The sequence below is a fragment of the Meriones unguiculatus genome, chromosome 17, assembly GCF_030254825.1.
Source record: "Meriones unguiculatus strain TT.TT164.6M chromosome 17, Bangor_MerUng_6.1, whole genome shotgun sequence".
In the NCBI taxonomy this organism is placed as follows: Eukaryota; Metazoa; Chordata; class Mammalia; order Rodentia; family Muridae; genus Meriones; species Meriones unguiculatus.
The window spans coordinates 37,816,534-37,835,968 of record NC_083364.1 but is presented as its reverse complement, the minus strand read 5'-3'; the positions used below and the strand labels follow the sequence as shown (position 1 = coordinate 37,835,968).

The following is a 19,435-nucleotide window of genomic DNA, read 5'->3' as shown; positions in this document are numbered from 1 at the left end:
GACCTGTTTGTGACCTTTGTCCTTGGCTCCATTATGAGCATTTAACCAGGCCAGGGAGAAGCACAGAACAGAGAGAGCATGCTCAGAACTCAGCTCTGGGGCAGTGGGGGCCTGCATAGAAGGCAGCAGGTCTCTACTCTTCCTGTCCACCCTAGATTTTTAACTGTGCAGGGTGGATCCTAAGAAGTCTGTACAAGATTGCAAATCAATTTGAGAATGGCCCGTCCGATGTGAAGAAATTATGTCCGCTGGCTTGAGCCCTGAGTAGTGCTCTACAGCTAATTACTGTTACCTTGTGGAGTTTGTTGGAGAGCAGAGAACCCACACACACACCCAGTGTCAAACACCTGCCTGTATTCTTCCTTTCCTTGTCGCTCCCCACCGATGCTTCTGATACCCTTTTGCCTTTGTACACTGGTCCGCAGTCAGCCCCTTTTGGATGGGAAGCACAGGAGGCCTCGGGCTTGGGAAGAGCATCTGAACATCACTCCAGAGCACTACACTAGCTCACACACTGACTGCTCAGCCGTTGGCTCGGGGCAATTCCGAAAAGCTCAAGGGCTTGGATAACAGCTTAACCTCTGACTTGGCACTAGCCTGGCTCAGTCTTCTGTCTTGATTGGCACCTTCTCTTGGTCCTAGATTGCTGTACCCTCTGCCTTACGACGGGTTCTCTGCTCAGGCTCTGGCCCCTCCGTTCCCACTGCCATCCATTGTTCTCTGAGGACTCCCTGGCCTGATGGTTTTTGCCCTAGGCTGTCTGTTCGATATTCCCTGTGTTTTCCCCCAAGCCTCCCTCAGCTCACGTGCGCGTTTACACGTTCTGATCAACGGGGGCTTCCTGTTCACCTCCAGCTCTGTGGGTGGCGGGTGGTTAATTTGTGTGAAATTCAGCCAGTGCAGACACATGCCTCTTCTTTGTGGTCTCCTGTAGTTGAACGAAGGGCATGAAATGGTCCGTGAAAACTGGCGTGTCAGATGAGATAATGTTCACCGAAGGCCTTAACCTGCAAAGCAGGACACGTGTGGGAAGTGTCAGTGTCATGTGCCAGCCTAGCCACGGACAACACCAGCCAGGGACCGAGTGATGGGCAGAGACGGATCAAAGGCACGCAAGTGAAACATTTGCAGATCAGATACTTGTAAGGCGTGAGAGGTCAGGGCCAAGTGGACTGATGGGAGGGCAATAGTAAAAGGTAAAAGTCAGAGTTGATGACACAGCCGAAGGGCTGGGAATAAGGAAGAATAAAAATGATTTCCTTTAGCAGACCCTTTTGCCTCTCGTCTCAAACGATCACCGGAGTCTGGCCTCCTGTCACCCTACTCTAAGCCAACATCAGTTTCTGCATCTCAGCCTCTACCACCTGCCCCTCTACCCTAGCTACCCTGGTTCCCTGCTGTTTCCTGACTGATGGTCTTTGCTCTGCTGGAGTCTCTCCAGATGGCCACATGCTTCCTTCTCTTACTCCCTCTAGAGACAAGCCCAGATACTGCTGCTTGAAAAGCCTGCCCTGGCTTTCTGTGTTTTGTAGCACTTCTCAACCCCTTATGCTCTATTCTTTTCCCAGTGTGTTTTACATGACTGAAATACCTGCCCAGTAGATCCTCATCAGCTTACTGTCTGATGTGTCCTAAGGACGTGAAAGACCCATGGGCGTAAGAATTTTGCATCTTGGTTCCTCTTTGTGCCCTGCCTGATGGATGGAGGGAGGGAGGGACAGATAATAGATACAGAAGGTAACACAGTTAAGATTTGAATAACAAAGCAAGCTATCAACTAAAGGGGCCTTGAAATCATGGACTTCTTGTGTTCTATATAGACAGATTTCTGTTCCTCTGGAGCCTTGGGTTTGCTAATAGATAGTAGCACTTCAAGAAGGGAGAGGCTGGAAGAAATCCACCTGCCAGACCTCTCTGCCCATTCTAGAAAGGGGCTAATCTTCGAATTCCTGAGCAAGTCAAGAGTATAACAGAAAGGCTTCAAGAATAGAGGCATTTCATTCTCTTTCCAGCGGCCCTGTTTCCTTGGGACATAACCTTTGGAAGAAATTTCGCTTTACCATGTTCACCATAGCCAGCCTGATTCTTTCACATTCAGGGCAAAATAAAAATATCATGGCGAAAGCAAGGAAGGACACTGGGTGCCAGCTGCAGCTCTCTACTTCCTTGCTCATGTAGCCTTAGGCAGGGGATTCACAGCACCTCCTCTGTACCCTGAGGATAAGGGCCGTGCCTTTGCTGGAAACATTGTAAGGGTAAAATGTGGTCTTGGTCTTGCTTTTAGACACAACACTTAATATGGTGTTATGCTTGGCAAACGTCCACCTATTCTTGCTGTCAGGTCAGAAATGCTGTAAGGAATAACTTTGGCTTGGGACAGCCTCTCAGAGTTCCCGTCTGTGGAACTTCTCAAGCGTTCAAGTGCATACCTGGCACCTGAAACAATGTGTTAAAAAGTGCTGACTTGCTGCGGAAGGTCAGGAGGGGCTGACCAGCCCTCAACTACTACTGTTTTTGAGGCCACAGACCACACTCTAGCTGGACCCTGTACAGGAAGGCCAAGAGATAAACGGAATACTGATGAATGTGTTTACCTGAAGTTTCAGCTTCTGGGTTCAACATTAAAGACAGCCTAAAAATTACCTGAAGGGTGGTGGTGTTCCTAATCGCTTTCTCTGCCTGTGTCCTTGAATCTAACACCAGCTGTATCTACCTTTTTTAATCTTGCAGTGGTGTCTATCTATCTATCAAGACACACAAGCGACACACACACACACACACACACACACACACACATCTACCTCCATGAAGGCTTCTCTCGGTGCCAAGAAAAAGCAGAAGGGCGTTTCTCTTTTCCTTCAACCTGCTGTGGGTTTCTGTGGCCCTTTGACATATGGCCAGGCGATTGTTTTCACGGCTGTTTAATGGTTTGTGAAGCAATTGCTGGAGGAAACATCTCTACAACAAGCCAGGCCAGTGGGACTAAAGGATCTGTGGGCCAATGTTATCTTTGCTGAGCACTGGGCCGTCCCTCGTCTTTCCTCTCTGTAGCTAGCAGTGACAGATGGCTTCCACCTGGACTGACCTACTGTTTGGCATAACCAGACCAGATCATCATCCATTAGCTTCCCTATTTGCCCCCTAGAGGGCATGTGGTGGTTTGTGAGGGGATGGGGTAGGAGGTTCCGCTTAGAGCTCATTTCCTCCGTTGGCTGCTGCACTGTAGCTTCCAACACCATCAGTTCTGACTCCAGATGTTACCGGCCCGGTGCCCATATGCTTTGAGGTGGGATCAGCAGGTTTACATGGTAATGTTAAACTAATTAATCATAAGCTGCTGCTTTAGCAGCTCCAGGACCCAAAGCGGGCTTGGGATTGCAAAGATGTAAATGATACATATGATCTTGTTAGACTGGAGAGAGAGGAAAGGTTGGCTGACTGCTCAGGCAGCCTTGGTTTGTCTGGTAGAGCCTCATCACTTTGGTACAGTCTCTATTCTTTTACTGATACCGGACATTATTTCCAAAGCCACTGAAAGTCGGTCGTATGAGAGGATCTCCAAAAAACCCTTCATAGCAATCTTTGAGTGTGACAAAATAAAAATACAAGTCGCAGGACACAAGAAAAAAGTAGCAATAAAAAAGGGGGGTTAGCAGAGTGGGAGATGGTTCTGTCTCCTTTGGTCTCTTTGTGACTTTGAACACTCAACTGATTCAGTGAACATTAAGAATCAACTAGGTGAAGTCAAGACGTGAAGTCAAGGTGTGTGTTCGTTCTGTTTTTATTTTCCAAGTATGAAAGGATATTGCTACATGAGCTTGTCTTCTGAAAATCTTTATACTCCTTAGAGGAATAGTCGTTTAAACACACCTGTTTCACCGTTTGCAAACCGACTCCACTTTAAAAAAGAAAAGGCTTACTAAACTCAGAAAGATGGGAAAAATATGCGAAGTTTTAATGTTGACTATGCACAGCCTGGCCAGATCTATTAATTAACTTAAATAATTAAATAAACTTAGTTTTAATTAAAAATACTAAATCTGTTAAAATTCAAAACATCCCAGGGTGTTCAGAATGGAGAAGAAAGAAACCTCAAACAGCTTTCGCTCCTCAGTGACAATGGGGGCCGGAGCGTGGCTCTGTTGCTCAAGCACTTGGCTAATCTATACAGAGCTTTGCGTTCACTCCCCAGCACTGAATAACAAAAGAATGAGCTGGTTGAAAATGGGAGACTGTGCATAAATTCCGCTGGCTCTATAACCCAGACAGAGGTGATGTTAAGAAGGGGGATCTCCTTCATTTATACTTACGGACACAGTTAACCCTGATAATTAATGCACATGTTCTCTAGTTAGGAATATATTTAAACCAGCCTTTATAGGCCTAACATAATGAGCAGGAACTACCTACCAATGTGCGTAGCTGGTACAGAACTCCTCTGGCTCCTAGTGCTCAGATGTGCTCCCACTGTGCAAAGTGTTTATCTCAGCTGATGAAATACCACTAATAGATCTTGTTCTTATTTTTGTTAACATTTGATTTTGACCCACATGGTTTTTCTGATCATGTTAACCCTTGGCCAATCACTGGCCCGGGGTCCTCCCTTCTTAGCTTTGGATTTAGAGTCAAGGGCACTAGGACTTGTCAAAAGGATTGAGTCCCTTCTTGGAAAGGTGGTCCTGAGGTTGTATCCAGACCTTACCCTTGTGATGATTGGGCAGACAGGCCACGCCTTCTGTATCCATCATAAACATGGAGATGTCCCGGCTTCATTAGTTGGTATGAGATTAAGGACCATGCCTGGGACTCATTCCCCACAGAGATGAAACATCTTCAATGACTTCCTGCTGCCTCTGGGGACAAAGTCACACTGTCTGTAGAGAATAAAATGAAGTCCCTATGCCCAGCCCGAGGAGGAAGGTCCTGTGAGAGAGAAGCAAAAGACTTTCTCCCCTTGGAGAGGACAAGACAGTCTAACTATGGGTGCTCTGGATGTGGTAAGCACACGCCAATCAGTGGAGCCATCTCAACAAGTCTGGTTCAAGACTCTGGGTCATCCGTTTTTCCAACTTAATGAACGGAAGGGCACTGCATCAGAAGAACGTAGCTTAGACAGTATTATTTGCAGGGTCTGGATTCTCTGGTGCTGTCCTCTCTGTAAAACAGGCTTGCATTCTGACAGTTTGTTAGGGTGGCTGACATACTTTTTATTGTGCTTTTTACTGATACTTTGATTTGTTTGTCCAGGTTGGGGTATAATGCCAGCCTGGTGAAACTGGATGAGGGAAAGGATAATGCCATCCATCACATTAATGGTTATCAGGCAACTGACTGGATACTGTGTGTTACTTCAGGTGTGGAGAGTGGGGGCTGTGGCCACAGAGGTATGACGTTTGTCCCAGTTTTCAGAAGAGAAGTGAATGGGATTCAAACGAGGCACACTCCTGGCAATGATCTCAAGCAACCAGCCACTGACACAGAGCTGAAGGTGAAGAAAATCATAGCTTGTTTCCACTAGAACTGGTGTCTCCTCAGAGTCTACCAGAAAACGAACGCAATTCAGCTCTCAGGATCTTTGTCAGTAAGCATCTTTGCATGTTTTCATAGCCACTTGAGGTAAGGCAAGGGCAGTGTTCAAAGCGAGAGCCTTTTCTGTAGGGCTGAAAGCTCAAGATTCTGCCAAGTAGTTCTTAGGAAAATGGCTGCTCTGTTGATTTCAGTGGTCACAGCAGATGACAAAGCGACAGGAGAAGGAGCTGTCCACCCTGTAATCTCCGATTAATGGCGTTGAGAATGAAACAAATGGAGAATTCCATAGGTAGCAAAAGGGAAGGGGGTGCCAATAGAGAAGGCTTGCAAGTCAGCAAGATTATTCCGGACTAATTTTTCCTTCTGGTGACCAAATGGTGACAGAGGATGATAGATGATACAACAGACCATGAGGCAACTCTACTGTATTCTGTAGAATAGATTGTAGTTGTAGCTCACATTCCACCACACTTTTAAAAGTGATGCCAGCCATGGTGATTATAGTAATAGTAGCGCTAGGTGTATATGGAGAACTTAATAAATCCATTCTGCAGGATGTTAGAAGATACTCACCAGCTGGGCATGGTTACCACAGCCTGTAGTCCCAGCCCTTAGTGGGTAGAAGCAGGAGGATCAGGAGTTTGGTGTCAGCTTCTGCTACATCGTGAGTTTGAGGTCAGTATGTGCACAAAGACATCCCTCAAGCCGGCTCTCAGACAAGTTGTTTATATCTTCTGGTTTGTGTGAAAAGCTCTGCTGGGGTCTAAGGTGGAGAGAGGGTGTGAAAAGGTCAGGGACAATGGCCATGTAGAACATGAAGAACTCAGGAGATCTGGCTCCAGACTTGAGGTTCATAAGGCAAGGCAGTGAAGACCCAGGATATGGCCCATGGACAGCAAGGCTGAGCCTTGTACTTCTTGGGCAGGCAGTACTGTTCCTGCCTCCTAGGCACTGCTGACCCAGGAATGAGAGATCTAAGTTCACTTAACTTATTTAACTTTAACTCCCTTATTTTGCAAGTAAGGAAACTGAGGCACAGAGGCATCATGACATCTTAAGGGCGTGTCGTTGCTGGAAGCAGAACTCATATGTAATTCTGTTTGTCCCAGTGACAGTGATGCCCTGACAGATAGACAGCTGTGCACGTGCATTTGAGATGTCAAGAAAAAAATAGTGAGAGAGCCAGGCAGAAGGAAGAGAGTGGCGGGGACAGCTACAGCAGGCCAAAAGCTAAATGAGCCATGATCTCCTTTCTTGTTGGCTGTGTCCCAAGGATGGACATGACTCGCAAGTGTTCTTTAAAGGAGACAGAACCACACAACGGATTGACCACAGCCTCAGAAATGCCATTTCTAATGAACCTCTTTATTTACTCACTAAGGCTATAAATAGCCTCCCTCTTCCTTTGTCAGTTTTGGGACTGGCCCCCCGACTCCTCCTTTCACATCCGGTTTGTGGCTGTCTTTGTACTGGAGTTGTTGTAGAACCTGCCTGTTTCCCTCTGGCTCTAGGTTAAGAATATGAAGAGCGTGATGAACATGGCAGTGTAACTTGCCTGGGTATCCTGGAGTTCATTACAGGGAAGAAACACGTGCTGACTCTCAACCACACAATTATTTCATTGCTACTTCCTAACTGTAATCTTGCCACTGTTATGAATTATTATGTTAATCTCTGCGTTTTCTGATGGTCTTAGGCCCCTGTGAAAGGGTCATTTGACACCGGGAAGGGTTGAGAACCACTACTGTGGAAGCGGGGATTTAATTTTGCTTTAAACCATAGCCATTTGAAGATTTGTCTTACATGGTGACCCCTGAGCTGTAAAATAGGCGGGCAGGAGTTGTGTCCCACTCTTTGATCTCTCGCGCCCCCTAACACAGAGCCTGCCCCACTCTCTATAAATATTTGAGCGAGTGACAAGCTGCTAACAGTCTCCTGAGGTGGTCACAGTGGGACATCTGCACTAGCTAGAAAGTTTGCTGCCCGTGTTCCCTGGGTGGGAGGAGAATGGAAACATACGAGGTGGCAAAGGTGCTCAATGTCTCACTCTTCCATCTTTTCCTGTACCCTGCATGGCCAAAGCCGAGTGCCAGGCTTTTCCTCCAGCCCAGGAAAACAGAGTACTGTGAAGACATCTATGTAAATAGGAGGAGAGGAACCTTCAGGGATGGGGACCCGGTCGGTGGGACAGCTCTGTGGACCATTGTCAGTGTTCCGTCCACTTCCCCACAGGTACCCTGGGCATGAACTACAGATGATTGCCGTCCAGACAGTAGCTCCCTGTGTTTCTCTGTGATGCTGGCTCTCTGGCCTCTGGACTATGGTTGGCCTGTGGGAGGTCAGGTTGCAAATGCCAGAGTTACTCTAGGAGGGACCTTTAACCACTGAGCTTTGGGGCTTAATGTGCCGAGAGCTCAGACCCTACACCTGTCAGCAGGATCACTAGGAGGTGCATTTTACAGTTTCTTCAAAGGTCTCCAGGGAGACAGCACCCAGCTCCCAGCTGCTCATAGCGCCGACCCATTGATAAATATGCCCTTTATCCATCCCACTCACGACTCCCTTTTTTTCTCACTCTCCTTCCTGGGAGAGAACGCAAGCCAATTATTTCCCCCAAAATCTCACCCCAAGGTCTGTCTTGTGATGAACCCATATAAAAACAACGGCAGAAGCAAGAAATTTGGGAGGACTTCATTTTTATCCCCTAGGAGAGAATAACTATTAAATCTGGCACCTCCTTTTCTTCTTCTTTCCCTCTTCTATTTCAAAGTGCAGTGTTGTTTTTTTCCTGGAAGTTCTGTTATGAATAGTTTAATTTTTCAGTGAATTTGTGTTCCAACTCAGAAAACAGTGCCAGTAATGACCCCTGGTCCTGAAAGAGTGGTGTTTACATCGCCATTCTTGCCCTCTTAAGGAAATGCACGATGTGTGGAAGGAAGGGCTCAAGCCATGCTAAAAACAGAGATGGTGCATCGCCGGGGGGAGGGGGGAGGGGGCACATTAAACACCAGAATGGATCTGTGCTCACGTACCTCACTTAACCTTTTAAACTTCCACAGAGACCTTTTAAATGAAGAGAGACCTTATCAACGTGGCCCAGGTTTAGGATGGGTGTGTGGAGGCTGAGGACAGCTGAGATGAATGGGGACATTGGAGGGAAAACAAGGGAGCTTCCGTTAAGCCTCCCCGAGTGTTAATGAACTACAGCACGGCTCGCGGAGCGCAGGGAAAACGCTGCCCCGTGTTCCTGGAAGAATATCTATCATCGTCTGAGAAGATCTGTAGCGAAGAGGGAGTGTGCGAATCACCTGGCTCCTGGTCCTCCGGGCATCTTGTGTGCCGAGGAGCTCCCCAAGGATGCCACATTACACGGCTGCTTTGATAGACAAATTAATAGGGGGAAGCGGTTAAAAATAATCAGAGTCACCGCTGTGCCGGCCGGGATGGTGGGCTTTCTCTTTGGTCTTGTTCCTTCCTGGAGAGCTTTTTGCCGGCCTTGTGGGAAACAACACACAAGTTCGTGAGGTTTTTACTAGGCAAGCAAAAATGGGAATGGAATGGATGTAAACAAAACACAGCGTGAAAAGGAGACAGCGGGTCAGGGAAGTTCCCGTGGGTGTATTGAGGGGCACCTATTGGTGCCTTTCAGAATCACTAGGGAAATGTTCCCCAGTCACATGGGGAGATGAAGGGGACCCACAGATCTTACTTTTGGGGGTGGAAATAATATTGTGGCCTCCAAAGAACATCTGGTTACTGGCTCATGCCTCAGGTCTTTTAGCAGAGAATGAGAAAGACAGAGGGGTGGGAAGGATGTTTTGGCTGGTGATGGGAAGCTGTTTAATTACCGTGTCTTTACCCCTTCTGCCCTGTTGTAGGGGACAGTTATGTCTTGCGTACGGCTCTCTCCAGAGTAAGAGAGATGTCTCTGCTTCCTTCAGCTTGTACCATGCATGGTCCACTGCCTCCAAAGAGTACTCTACTCCATTGAGAGCAGCTTCATTGACTTGATGATTCCATAGGAGTGCACACAGACTGACTGCTCGCATGCGTGTTACAGTCTGGGCTGGTGCTCAGGTTGAAATGTCTCAGCTCTGTAAGGACTTCCCTTGGGACTATTACAGATACAGAGGCCGCCTATCCCGGCCTCTCTCGGGCTTCCGGTTCCCGGTGGTCTCCTTCTCCGTATACCCTTCTCCCAGCAATGCCCAATGGAAGGGCTACCTTCTCAGTCTGTCCCTCTAAGTGTTCCCTCTGCTTTGCCTCCTAGAACGCCTATGTCAACATCAACCGCATCATGTCTGTCGCTTCCCGCCTCTCAGAGGCCGGCCATTACGCCTCCCAGCAAATCAAGCAGATCTCCACGCAACTAGACCAGGAGTGGAAGAGCTTCGCTGCGGCCCTGGACGAACGCAGCACCATCCTGGCCATGTCTGCTGTGTTCCACCAGAAGGCAGAGCAGGTAAGACCCGGAGTCCCTGTGGCAGGTGGTGTCAGTGGGAGGCATGTAGGACCAGGGCACCAGGACATGGCAGGGTAGGAAAACACACACCCATGGTATCCACAGAGAACCCTAAGAGCCCACTGCAAAGCTTTGGCAGTAAACCTCGATCTGCCCTATGTATATAAGGAACATTGGTAACTTATGGCTTTACTTTTTGCATAAACAGGAGAGGACTTAAAAGACTGTATTCTGCTTGCAAGTGGTGTGTGTGTGTGTGTGTGTGTGTGTGTGTGTGTGTGTGTGCTCTGAACAGAGACAAAAGGACTGAGTGCTGAGAGTAAAGTAATTTTACATGAAACATTTGTTAGGTGTTTGCTGTGGATAATAATAGGTTAGTAATAATGCAATGAGTGGAAATAATGGTCACTCTTACTACATGCAATAGCTATTTGAGCCCATTTTACAAAGAGGAACACTGAAACTCCAAGCACATGACCAGGACAGGTCACATGTCAGGTCCTGGTTTTAACCAGCTTCTGGAAAATTGTTTGTTAATTTTTTTTCAGAAATTTTGTGTTAATTGTTCAGCATTGATGCAGGTTAAACTCATCACCTCCTGGTTACCATATCTTATTATACTCTATGTTCTTGGAGATATTTTTACATTTTTCTATGATGGAAATACTACAGAGTTCTATACTCTTGGCCGTCTCTTCTTACTTCCCATTCAGTGATATCACGTTGGTAGGCTAAAACGTTAAAATGTAGGAATTTTACACCACGGAAGCCACCAAATGCTGCAAATAAGGACTTGATGGTCTACTGTAGAACCGTAAGAAAATGGAAATATCTATGTTTTAAAATACACTTAAAATGTGTCTTGTCTGTAACTGCTGCACGTAAAATCTAGGAATAATCTTCCAGTATTCGTTCTCACATCCCTGAGGGGCAAGCTTTGTCTTATTTCTTAATTAAAGCAAAAATATCACAGTGCTTTGATGGACCCACTTGTCCAGCTTGTCACTTCTTACCAACCGTAGATTGACTATGGATACAAGAGTTTATCAAAGGCATCCATGAGAGTGGATTGGCTACATGAAAGTGCAATGCACAGCACTTGTATAAGTTACACTGTAGGTGGCATATCCTTTATATCAATAAAATTTATAATGTGCTATGTATATGAATATATATACATTCATACACATCCATGTATGGACTAATTGTTAAAACACTTTCTCACACCCACTGCTAAAAGCATACAATCTCTGGGCTGCTGAAGCTTCAAGCCAGAAGTTTCTGGCTTGAACACTAACTGCCTATGGTTTTCTGCGTTTCTTTTGCGGTGTTCTGTTTAGGTAACTCCCAGGTCGAGGAGTTTCAGACACATGGTCGCATCTTAAATCCCTTCCTACAACCAGTCTAACAGGGAAGGCAACAACATGGGATCATTGATGCAGTCTTGACATTGAGGCCAGACATGAGGGCTCTGTACTCAGACCCCTCCCTGTCAGCTTTCAGACATCCCAAGCCCCTGTCCTCTTCTCTAGTTTGAGCCTAATCATCAGTCTCCTGGGATGTTGGGAGGAGACGGCTTCGATAGATGGGCCATGCAGGCTGTCTGATGTGCTTACGACTGGGAGGCATTACTACCATGGGCATTTGCCGCACACACTGACCCAGCATCCTTTTATTTTTTTTATGTTTATTTCCATCTGTAGCTGTCCCGCACTCTACAATGAATGCTTGCTATGAACCAAGGCATGGCCCTGCATGAGAGGTGCCCCAACACATCTTTTCTTTGTTCTAAGTACGGCCTGGCTCCCTCATAGGATCCCAAGAACATTGATGTCCAGACTGTTCTGTCCTCAGCTCTATCATTTGCTCACTTTATTCCGGATTTATCTACTTGGCAAGGAAGACTCGGTCCTTCCCTCTGTCTCCGGCTTCCTTGCTTTACGCTGACCACCATGTGGGACCTGCTACAGGACTTCTGTGAGGGAAACCCGGAAATTCCTCCGTCCCCATGTGGCACAAGAATGCCAAGCTGCTCCCAGGTTCCTCTGTGAAGTTCCCTACAGGTGGAGCAATAACCCAGCAGGAAGCTTCCCAGTATGTCCTACCTGACGCTGCATAGTAACTGGCAGTCTTCCACAACTGCCAAGAGAAACCTCAAGACATACAGAGTGTAAAGCTGAGAGTAGCAGCCAACAGGCCAGGGGCTAAGAACTGACAGGTACCAGGATGAGCAAGTCACATATTTACAGAAGAAAACCCGGGGCCAGACTGAAAGGAACTAGAGAGGCTAAAGTGGTTTGTTTTCTGACTTGGATTGGTTTGGCTCCAAAACAAGTTTATTTGGATCTATTTTAGTGCAGGCTCCTCAGGTATTACCAGTCCTTCAGGGAAACTCATAAACCATGTGTCTCTGTAGCTGGGAAGAAGAAAAAAAAAAAAACCAGAACAAATTCAAGACCATTTTTTAAGGGTTTATTTAGGCGGCTCTTTATTGTCCCCCTATGGGCTGTTCTAGGTAATGAGATAAGAAGGTATTTAGGCAATTAATTTAAATGGAGCTGTGCACCCAGGCGATCGACTCACAGACAATACCATTCCAGACTGTTGGGTGAAGAATTATTTCCATTTTAAAGGTGTAATTTTTCCACCCAATAAATCGGAGGGGTTTTAGAAAGCTCACCCATTATGCAAGGAGACCCATCATTTTCTACAGTTGTTAATTTTAATTTTTGAATGATTTAATGTCCACTAAGGTCTGTCTATACATCACATCCCAGGAGCTGATGCCACCAAAGAAGCAGCATGGCCTTCCCTACTATACCTCAGGGACAGGGCTCAACAGTCTGTCCTGTTGAGTCTTAACCTGTATACCTTATAGGAGTCTCTGCAAGGCCCCACAGGCTGCTAGTGATATCCTTGGGGTATCCTGTGCTTGTCCCCATAATTCCGTGTACATAGACGGCACAAGCCAGCAAACTCTCACTGTGTTTCATTCAGCCCCTCTCATATGCCCGAATGTGTAGGAAGTAGGGAGTGCTCTTTTCTATGGGCTGTGTGGTGGCCTGCGCTTTGCAGACGGAGGACAGAGCCTATTGAACATCCCAGATGAGTGGCCCTGCCCCATTCTTTGTAGAAACTAGACCTTCCAAATGTCTCTCTGGCAGAACATTTTAGTAGGGGTTAGGCCAGCCTCCTGAAGGTGTCCCTGAAACACAGACACTTCTCGGCTTTGTTCCCAAGATGTCTGGCCCTCCCTGCTGTGTAACTTTCTTACCCTCCACCCAGTGTCCCACGCTCACTCGCCTGGCATCTCTTTCCAGTTTCTGTCAGGAGTGGATGCCTGGTGCAAGATGTGCAGCGAAGGCGGCCTTCCGTCTGAGATGCAGGACCTGGAGCTGGCAATCCACCACCACCAGTCCTTGTATGAGCAGGTGACCCAGGCCTACACAGAGGTAAGAACCAAAGGGACAACCACAGGTCTGTGTGTGTTGGATGAGGATTCTAGGGTGTGACATGTACCCTGTGGAATAACCTAGGTTGGATGGTAAGAAAAGAAAGTTTTCTTCTTTCGGATCCTTAGGAACCTTGACTTGTGAGCTCTAGGACTTGGCCCACTGTCTTCACCACCCAGCTCTGAGCATAGTATCAAGATACAGTATTTGTTCAGAGTTCCCCATGGAGAACTGTCCTGGCCTTAGGCTTAGGATGTCATCTCTTCACATCTCTGGAGGGTGTCGTGTCTGCAGTATCTATGAGTTGCACATCCCTTAACAATAAATGAGGACGGAGGGATGGCAGAGCCACTGGGTGATGATGCTTTCCTCTTTCGCCTTTAGCCTAACTCTACCACATCACTTCTTTTAGCCCCAACAGTTTTTGACACCCATAAGAAGCACGTAGCTGCTTCTGTGTCCCAGCGTTCCACATAAGACTGAGGAAAAGAAAGGGGAAGTTCCAAGGCTGGGAACAGCTCCTGGCTCATCATTTAGAGGCTAGGGAAACGCACCTCCCTCGTTCTACCTTTCCAGTAGGAGAAGAAGGCCATTTCAACACCACACCTGCTTCAACGTTGATTCTAGTCAACTGTCACATTCGTCAGTTTTCCAGTATCTGCTGTTTCAAGAGGGAGGGGCACATATTCAGGGAGAGCTCTGCCAGGGACCGCAGGGCCAGGGTCATCGATCCTACCATGCCACTTTTTCGAATGAGCAATGCCTCTGACTGTGGCATGGGTCCAGGGACAGGAGTGACAGGGATGCAACCCCACCGCCACCAGTACTGAGGGTGAAGCTGGGGAGTCCAGGAACATGAGTGGTGTGTCTACAGTCTTAAGGCCCTTACCCTACCCTGCAAAGCGGTTACATGGAAGGAGGTAAAAGAACCAGTAATGATCAAAGAAAGAATTAAAAAAAAAAAAAAAAAAAGAAAGGAAACAGAGGTAGCAGAGGCTACTTCTGTAGAGAGATGGCTCAGCGGTTAAAAGCACTTGGCTGTTCTTCCAGAGGTCCTGTGTTCAAGTCTCGGCAACCATATGGTGGCTCACAACCATCTATATCGAGATCTGGCACCTTCTTCTGGCATGTAGGTGTACAGGCAGATAGAGCATCCATAAACATAAAATAAATAGAGAAATATTTAAAGAACAGAAAAGAAAATGGTAGCCAATGCTGTGCGCTGCGTCCCATGCACGCTGTATGTGCTAACCCGTTCAATACCCACCGCCACTCTGTGAAGTGAGTACCTTTATCATTCCCCCTTTACAGACCAGGGTGCCTCGGACCGCTGCATCCTTAATACATCTACAAGCTTGGGGACAAACAGAGAAAGCTGAGGAAGAAAAGGGAGAGATTTAGGGTGGCGGTCCAGGGGGCTTTCTTTCTGACATGAACCTCTGCCAGTTGATGTAGCCAGAGAGCCACTCAGAATCCTCAGAGAGCCTCCATGGTGTGGCAGGCCCTGTTGTGGACACTGGGGAAAAGGTCAAGAAAGAAGAAGGCAGACTCCCTGCCCACGTGCAGTCAGCTGTGCTTGAAGATGGGAGAGAGGATTTCACACACAACCGGGTAGCCATCCGGCAGCATCTCTCTCCCTCTCGCCTGGATGTTCTGTTCTACTCTGGGCTGTAGATGACACGGTGTGTGGCTGTAGACACAGTGTGTGGCCGTAGACATAGCACGTGGCCGGCACGCTCCTTGGTGGTGATGAGCCCGTGAGGCAGAGGGCATCAAGCCTCATCAGGAAACCCCGGGCAGACGCTCCTTGTCTGTCTCTGACCCTGCCCGCTTCTGCTCTCCCTCGGGCTGGGCTCTTGACCTGAACGCTCCTCCTCCCCCGCAGGTCAGCCAGGATGGCAAAGCCCTGCTGGATGTCCTGCAGCGTCCCCTGAGTCCTGGCAACTCTGAGTCCCTCACGGCCACAGCCAACTACTCCAAGGCGGTACACCAGGTGCTGGACGTGGTACACGAGGTGCTGCACCACCAGCGGCGGCTCGAGAGCATCTGGCAGCACCGCAAAGTGCGGCTTCACCAGCGGCTGCAGCTGTGCGTCTTCCAGCAGGATGTGCAGCAGGTAACGGGCTCTGTGCGCCGCCCATCCCCCCGCCCCCAACACCCTATCGCGGCCTCCATCTCACTGGGTACACTGGGCGCACATCTTGAGGTAGCAAGGGCTATCAATTGCTGAGCATCCATGATCGGTCTTGACTTATTGTGCTAGTCCCTGCTCGTAAGTAATAATGAAATGATTGGTTTTACTGTAACAAGACAGCCATGCCACAAACTCCCGTTTAGAGGAAATTGCCCATCCTTTCCCCCTTATATTTTCTGTCTCTCTGTCTTTGGGGACCCTGGGAGCTTTGCCCCAGAGGACTCATACACTGAGTAGGCGGAGCTGAGTAGGCTCTGAACCCAAGATCAAGGCCAAGGTCGTCTCCTTCTGACTTTATTGGGGAGGGAGGATGAGGCACTTGCACGCAAACACCTGCTGTCAGGCGCCTGTAGCCATAGCTGCTGAGGAGCTTCAGTATTCTACACAGGAAGTACCAGTTCACGCTCCTCCCATTCTCCACTTGCTATTGCATGAGCGAGTGAGAGCCTGGGCACGTCTTCACAGCTCCTGTTGACAAGAGCCTGGCACTCGGTGCCCAAGGTGGGCAGGAAGGATACGAGGCATCTTTACCATCATTACACATTCTGGGAGACAGGGAAATTGGCATGAGTACAGAGACCTTCCGGCGCTCTTCCTTCTTGGGCTCCCCCAGTTCCTTTGTGGTACTCCTTCCTGACTGACATTTGATGAAGTCATCAGAAAGAAGCTCAGTCCCCAAGGGTGAGCACGGCTGACGTGCCAGTCAGCTCTGAGACCTGGGGCTGGCAGGAAGGGAAAAGCAGATGAGTTAGCTGCCTGCTCGTGCCATCTGGAGCTGTCCAGACAAATTCATCACCCGAAGCTTAGAGTTCAGGGAAGTTGTCTGGTCTGCACTCGAGACAGATGAGTGGGGTGCCAGCCTCACAGGGACAGAAGAGGGGTACAGCCTCTTCCATAAAACTCTCTGTGACTTGCCAAGGTGATGTTGGCCACCAACGCAAGTGGGATAGTGGGCTCCTCCTCTGCCTCCTGCTGTGACACAGACAGGCCTCTGGAGAGCTGCAGAACAGCTATGAGGATGGAAGCGTGTCACACCCGGGTCCTTGTGATCTGTCAGACTATCTTTTGGCCACATGGCATCTATACTAAAAGGGAGGAAGATGTGATAAAAATGCATCTACAACATCTTAAAAATAAGCATCTCAGTTTATCATATTGCTGTCACCGTGAAAAGCAGACAGAAGATTGGGAGGTGGGTGTGAGAGGGCTTAGGTATTTCTTGAGCACCAAATCCCCAGAATGGTCAACTCCACCATTCTTTCTAGGGTATGTAAATGTGACTTTTGAGAGCATGACTATTTACTCATCATCCCTCTTGCTTTATCGTTTGCTCTCCCATTTATTCTCTGTACATGTAGATACGCGTGTAGCTGGGAGAAGACCTAAAAATGAGGCTGAGCAAATCTGTTGGTGGGTCTCAACCGCCTACCTGACACCCAGTCGGTCAATAGTGCCTGGCAGTTATCTGAACTGTGTTTCAGCAGACAGCTGAACTCACGTGCTTGAGGGTCAGAGTGACGAGTGCACTCTTGACCGCCAGGCTTGCGTGAGCCTGTCCTAGTTTGGGACAGAGACTGCACAAACTATTTCCCTGCTTCAGCCCAGTGTGGAAATATGTGCCTGTAATCCTTGCACTTGAGATGAGGAATTTAGGGTCATCTTAGGCTACACAGTGAGTGCAAGGCCAGCTTGAGCTATCTGAGGCTGGATCTCAAAAAAAAAAAAAAAAAAAAAAGAAAGAAAGAAAGAAATCTTGATAACTACTCACGGTTAAATCCCATTTAAAAACTGCATGCCTCGCTCATTCTGGTCTCCTTAAAAGCAGAGATTAGGAGTCCTTTCTTTCTGACTTCTCCACAGCTTTTAGCTGTGTTTCAGAGAGTTGGGCTTCTCCGTATGTTTGATGAGCTGACGGGGAGTTATTAGAAGACCCCCTCCACCTGCTTTTGTCAAGTGAATACTAGTCCTCCTTCCCCCATGCGGTAGTTGTCTTCTTGGTGAGTAGCTGTTCCTAGCCTACGAGGGCTGTGATAGATAGCTTGAGGTTCTTGGTGTTCATGGCCCAGGCTGAGGACACAGGGACATAATCTTGATGCTCACGTGTGCCACCATGCTCATTGATTATTCAACAAGCCCAGGACTCTTCCACGGGTCCAGAACTGAACTAAATACTGGCGAGATACCTTGTCAGTTAGTCAGAATGAGACAAGAAAATACACAGAACAGCTCTACCAGAGCACACAAGTCAATATGCAGGATAATCCGGTATTCGTGGTCCAGTTTCAGGTAAAGGTGTGAGTGGTCAGGATCGGTGTCTTAGAGGAGGAGAGTGCTCTGAACCCTTTGCAGTCTGGACCCAAGATGGCTGAGCACATTGGGGATCCAGAGATATTTTCTCAGTAGCCTGCATGAAAGGGTCATATGCAGGGATCATCAGCCAGGGCAGTGCAGAATGGTGGACACAGCACTGGCTCAGAAGTCAGAAAATTCTGGTCTGAACATATCTGATCTCTGTGGCCAGCAGAACATAGACAAATCAATCCATCTCGTAATGCTTCCAGGGTTTTTGTTTGTTTGTTTGTTTCTCCCACCTCTAAGTCAGGACTGATCACAATAGAACCTTCCTCCTGACAGAGAATGCAAACTCTGTGTCTGCCTGGCACATAGTCACTTTCTCCATGATCCTCGGGTGCCCCCTGGTGCCTGTGTTGTTGGGAACCGCCCCCCTCCCCCAGCATCTGCTGTGTGGGTTGGCTGAGGAGTCCATTTCATTCGGTGATTAAACCTCAAAGCTCCCATTGCCTGAAAACATGGCCAGTTGAGGGAAATGGGTCCCAGAGATGTAAAGGGACTTAGTCATAACCACACAGATAGGTTGTGGTAGTGCCAGGACCAGAAAGTAGATCCTCTGTTCCACGTCCCAGGTGTCCAAGCAGAAGCCTCTGGAGAGACACAGGAAGACAGAAAATAAGAGCAGAGGAGGCACAAAGATTCACATTGTACAGGGGAAGACAGACCACATGCACCAGGCAGAGACAGACATAGACAGGCAATGAGAAAAAAAAGAGGGAAGTAGACATAAAAAAATGGAAGCCATTACTATGGGTATAGCTGGAGGGGAAGGTAAAACAAAGATGTAAAATGGAGAGACAGACAGAAGAAAGAGACAGAGACCCCTAATGGGGTGATGGAGAGCAAGCCAACCTCTTTCTGTCTGCCATCTTGCTTCATTGACATTTCTGAGTCAGATCTTTTCCAGGTAGGAATAAGTTGTCCTTTAAGGCTTGAAATGAGTGTGAGGCAGAGCTCTGTTAGCCAAGGATGTCAGCGTAAGAGATTCCGTTGAAGCACTTTTTTCTAGAACTAGCCTGACTGCCTTCCCTGGGTCCCAACAGGTGTGTTCTCGGCTTTCTTTCTTCCTGCTGGGTTGGAAGAATGCAGGGAATTTGATTTGAAGGTAAAACTGAAAGTTGGATTCATTAAATGAAAGAAAGAGAAGAACGCCTGCTATACAGTCAGTGTGGAATATTTTTCAGTGCCTTCCCCCACCCCCTGTCTTAGCGTAGAACAGCATTGTGAAACCGCCATAAAAGCACTCCACGACAGGATCAGCCATTTCTCCACCTTGAGCCTTTTATGGTACCATAACTCCTCTGGCTTCCCGTGTATGCAAAAGGCTGATTCCAAGCCCACGTAGACCTATTATGGTTGGGAAGAACAAGGAGTAACTGGGTGTTTACTCTTTCTGAGAGAAGAAATTGCTTGTGCGTTTTCCTAGTCAGAGAAACTCTTTTCAGA

At 47.8% G+C, this 19,435-nt stretch overlaps 1 protein-coding gene across 30 annotated transcripts in view; it reads left to right on the top strand.

The window, feature by feature from the left end:
* Positions 1-19,435, top strand: part of Kalrn (kalirin RhoGEF kinase) — a 582,551-nt gene that overhangs the window by 242,801 nt on the left and 320,315 nt on the right. For all 30 annotated transcript variants that reach the window (XM_060370291.1, XM_060370285.1, XM_060370286.1 and 27 more), the window contains exons 7-9: positions 9,800-9,991; positions 13,312-13,443; positions 15,329-15,559. In XM_060370291.1, the coding sequence (XP_060226274.1) occupies positions 9,800-9,991; positions 13,312-13,443; positions 15,329-15,559 (555 nt within the window). The remainder of the gene's footprint in view (positions 1-9,799; positions 9,992-13,311; positions 13,444-15,328; positions 15,560-19,435) is intronic.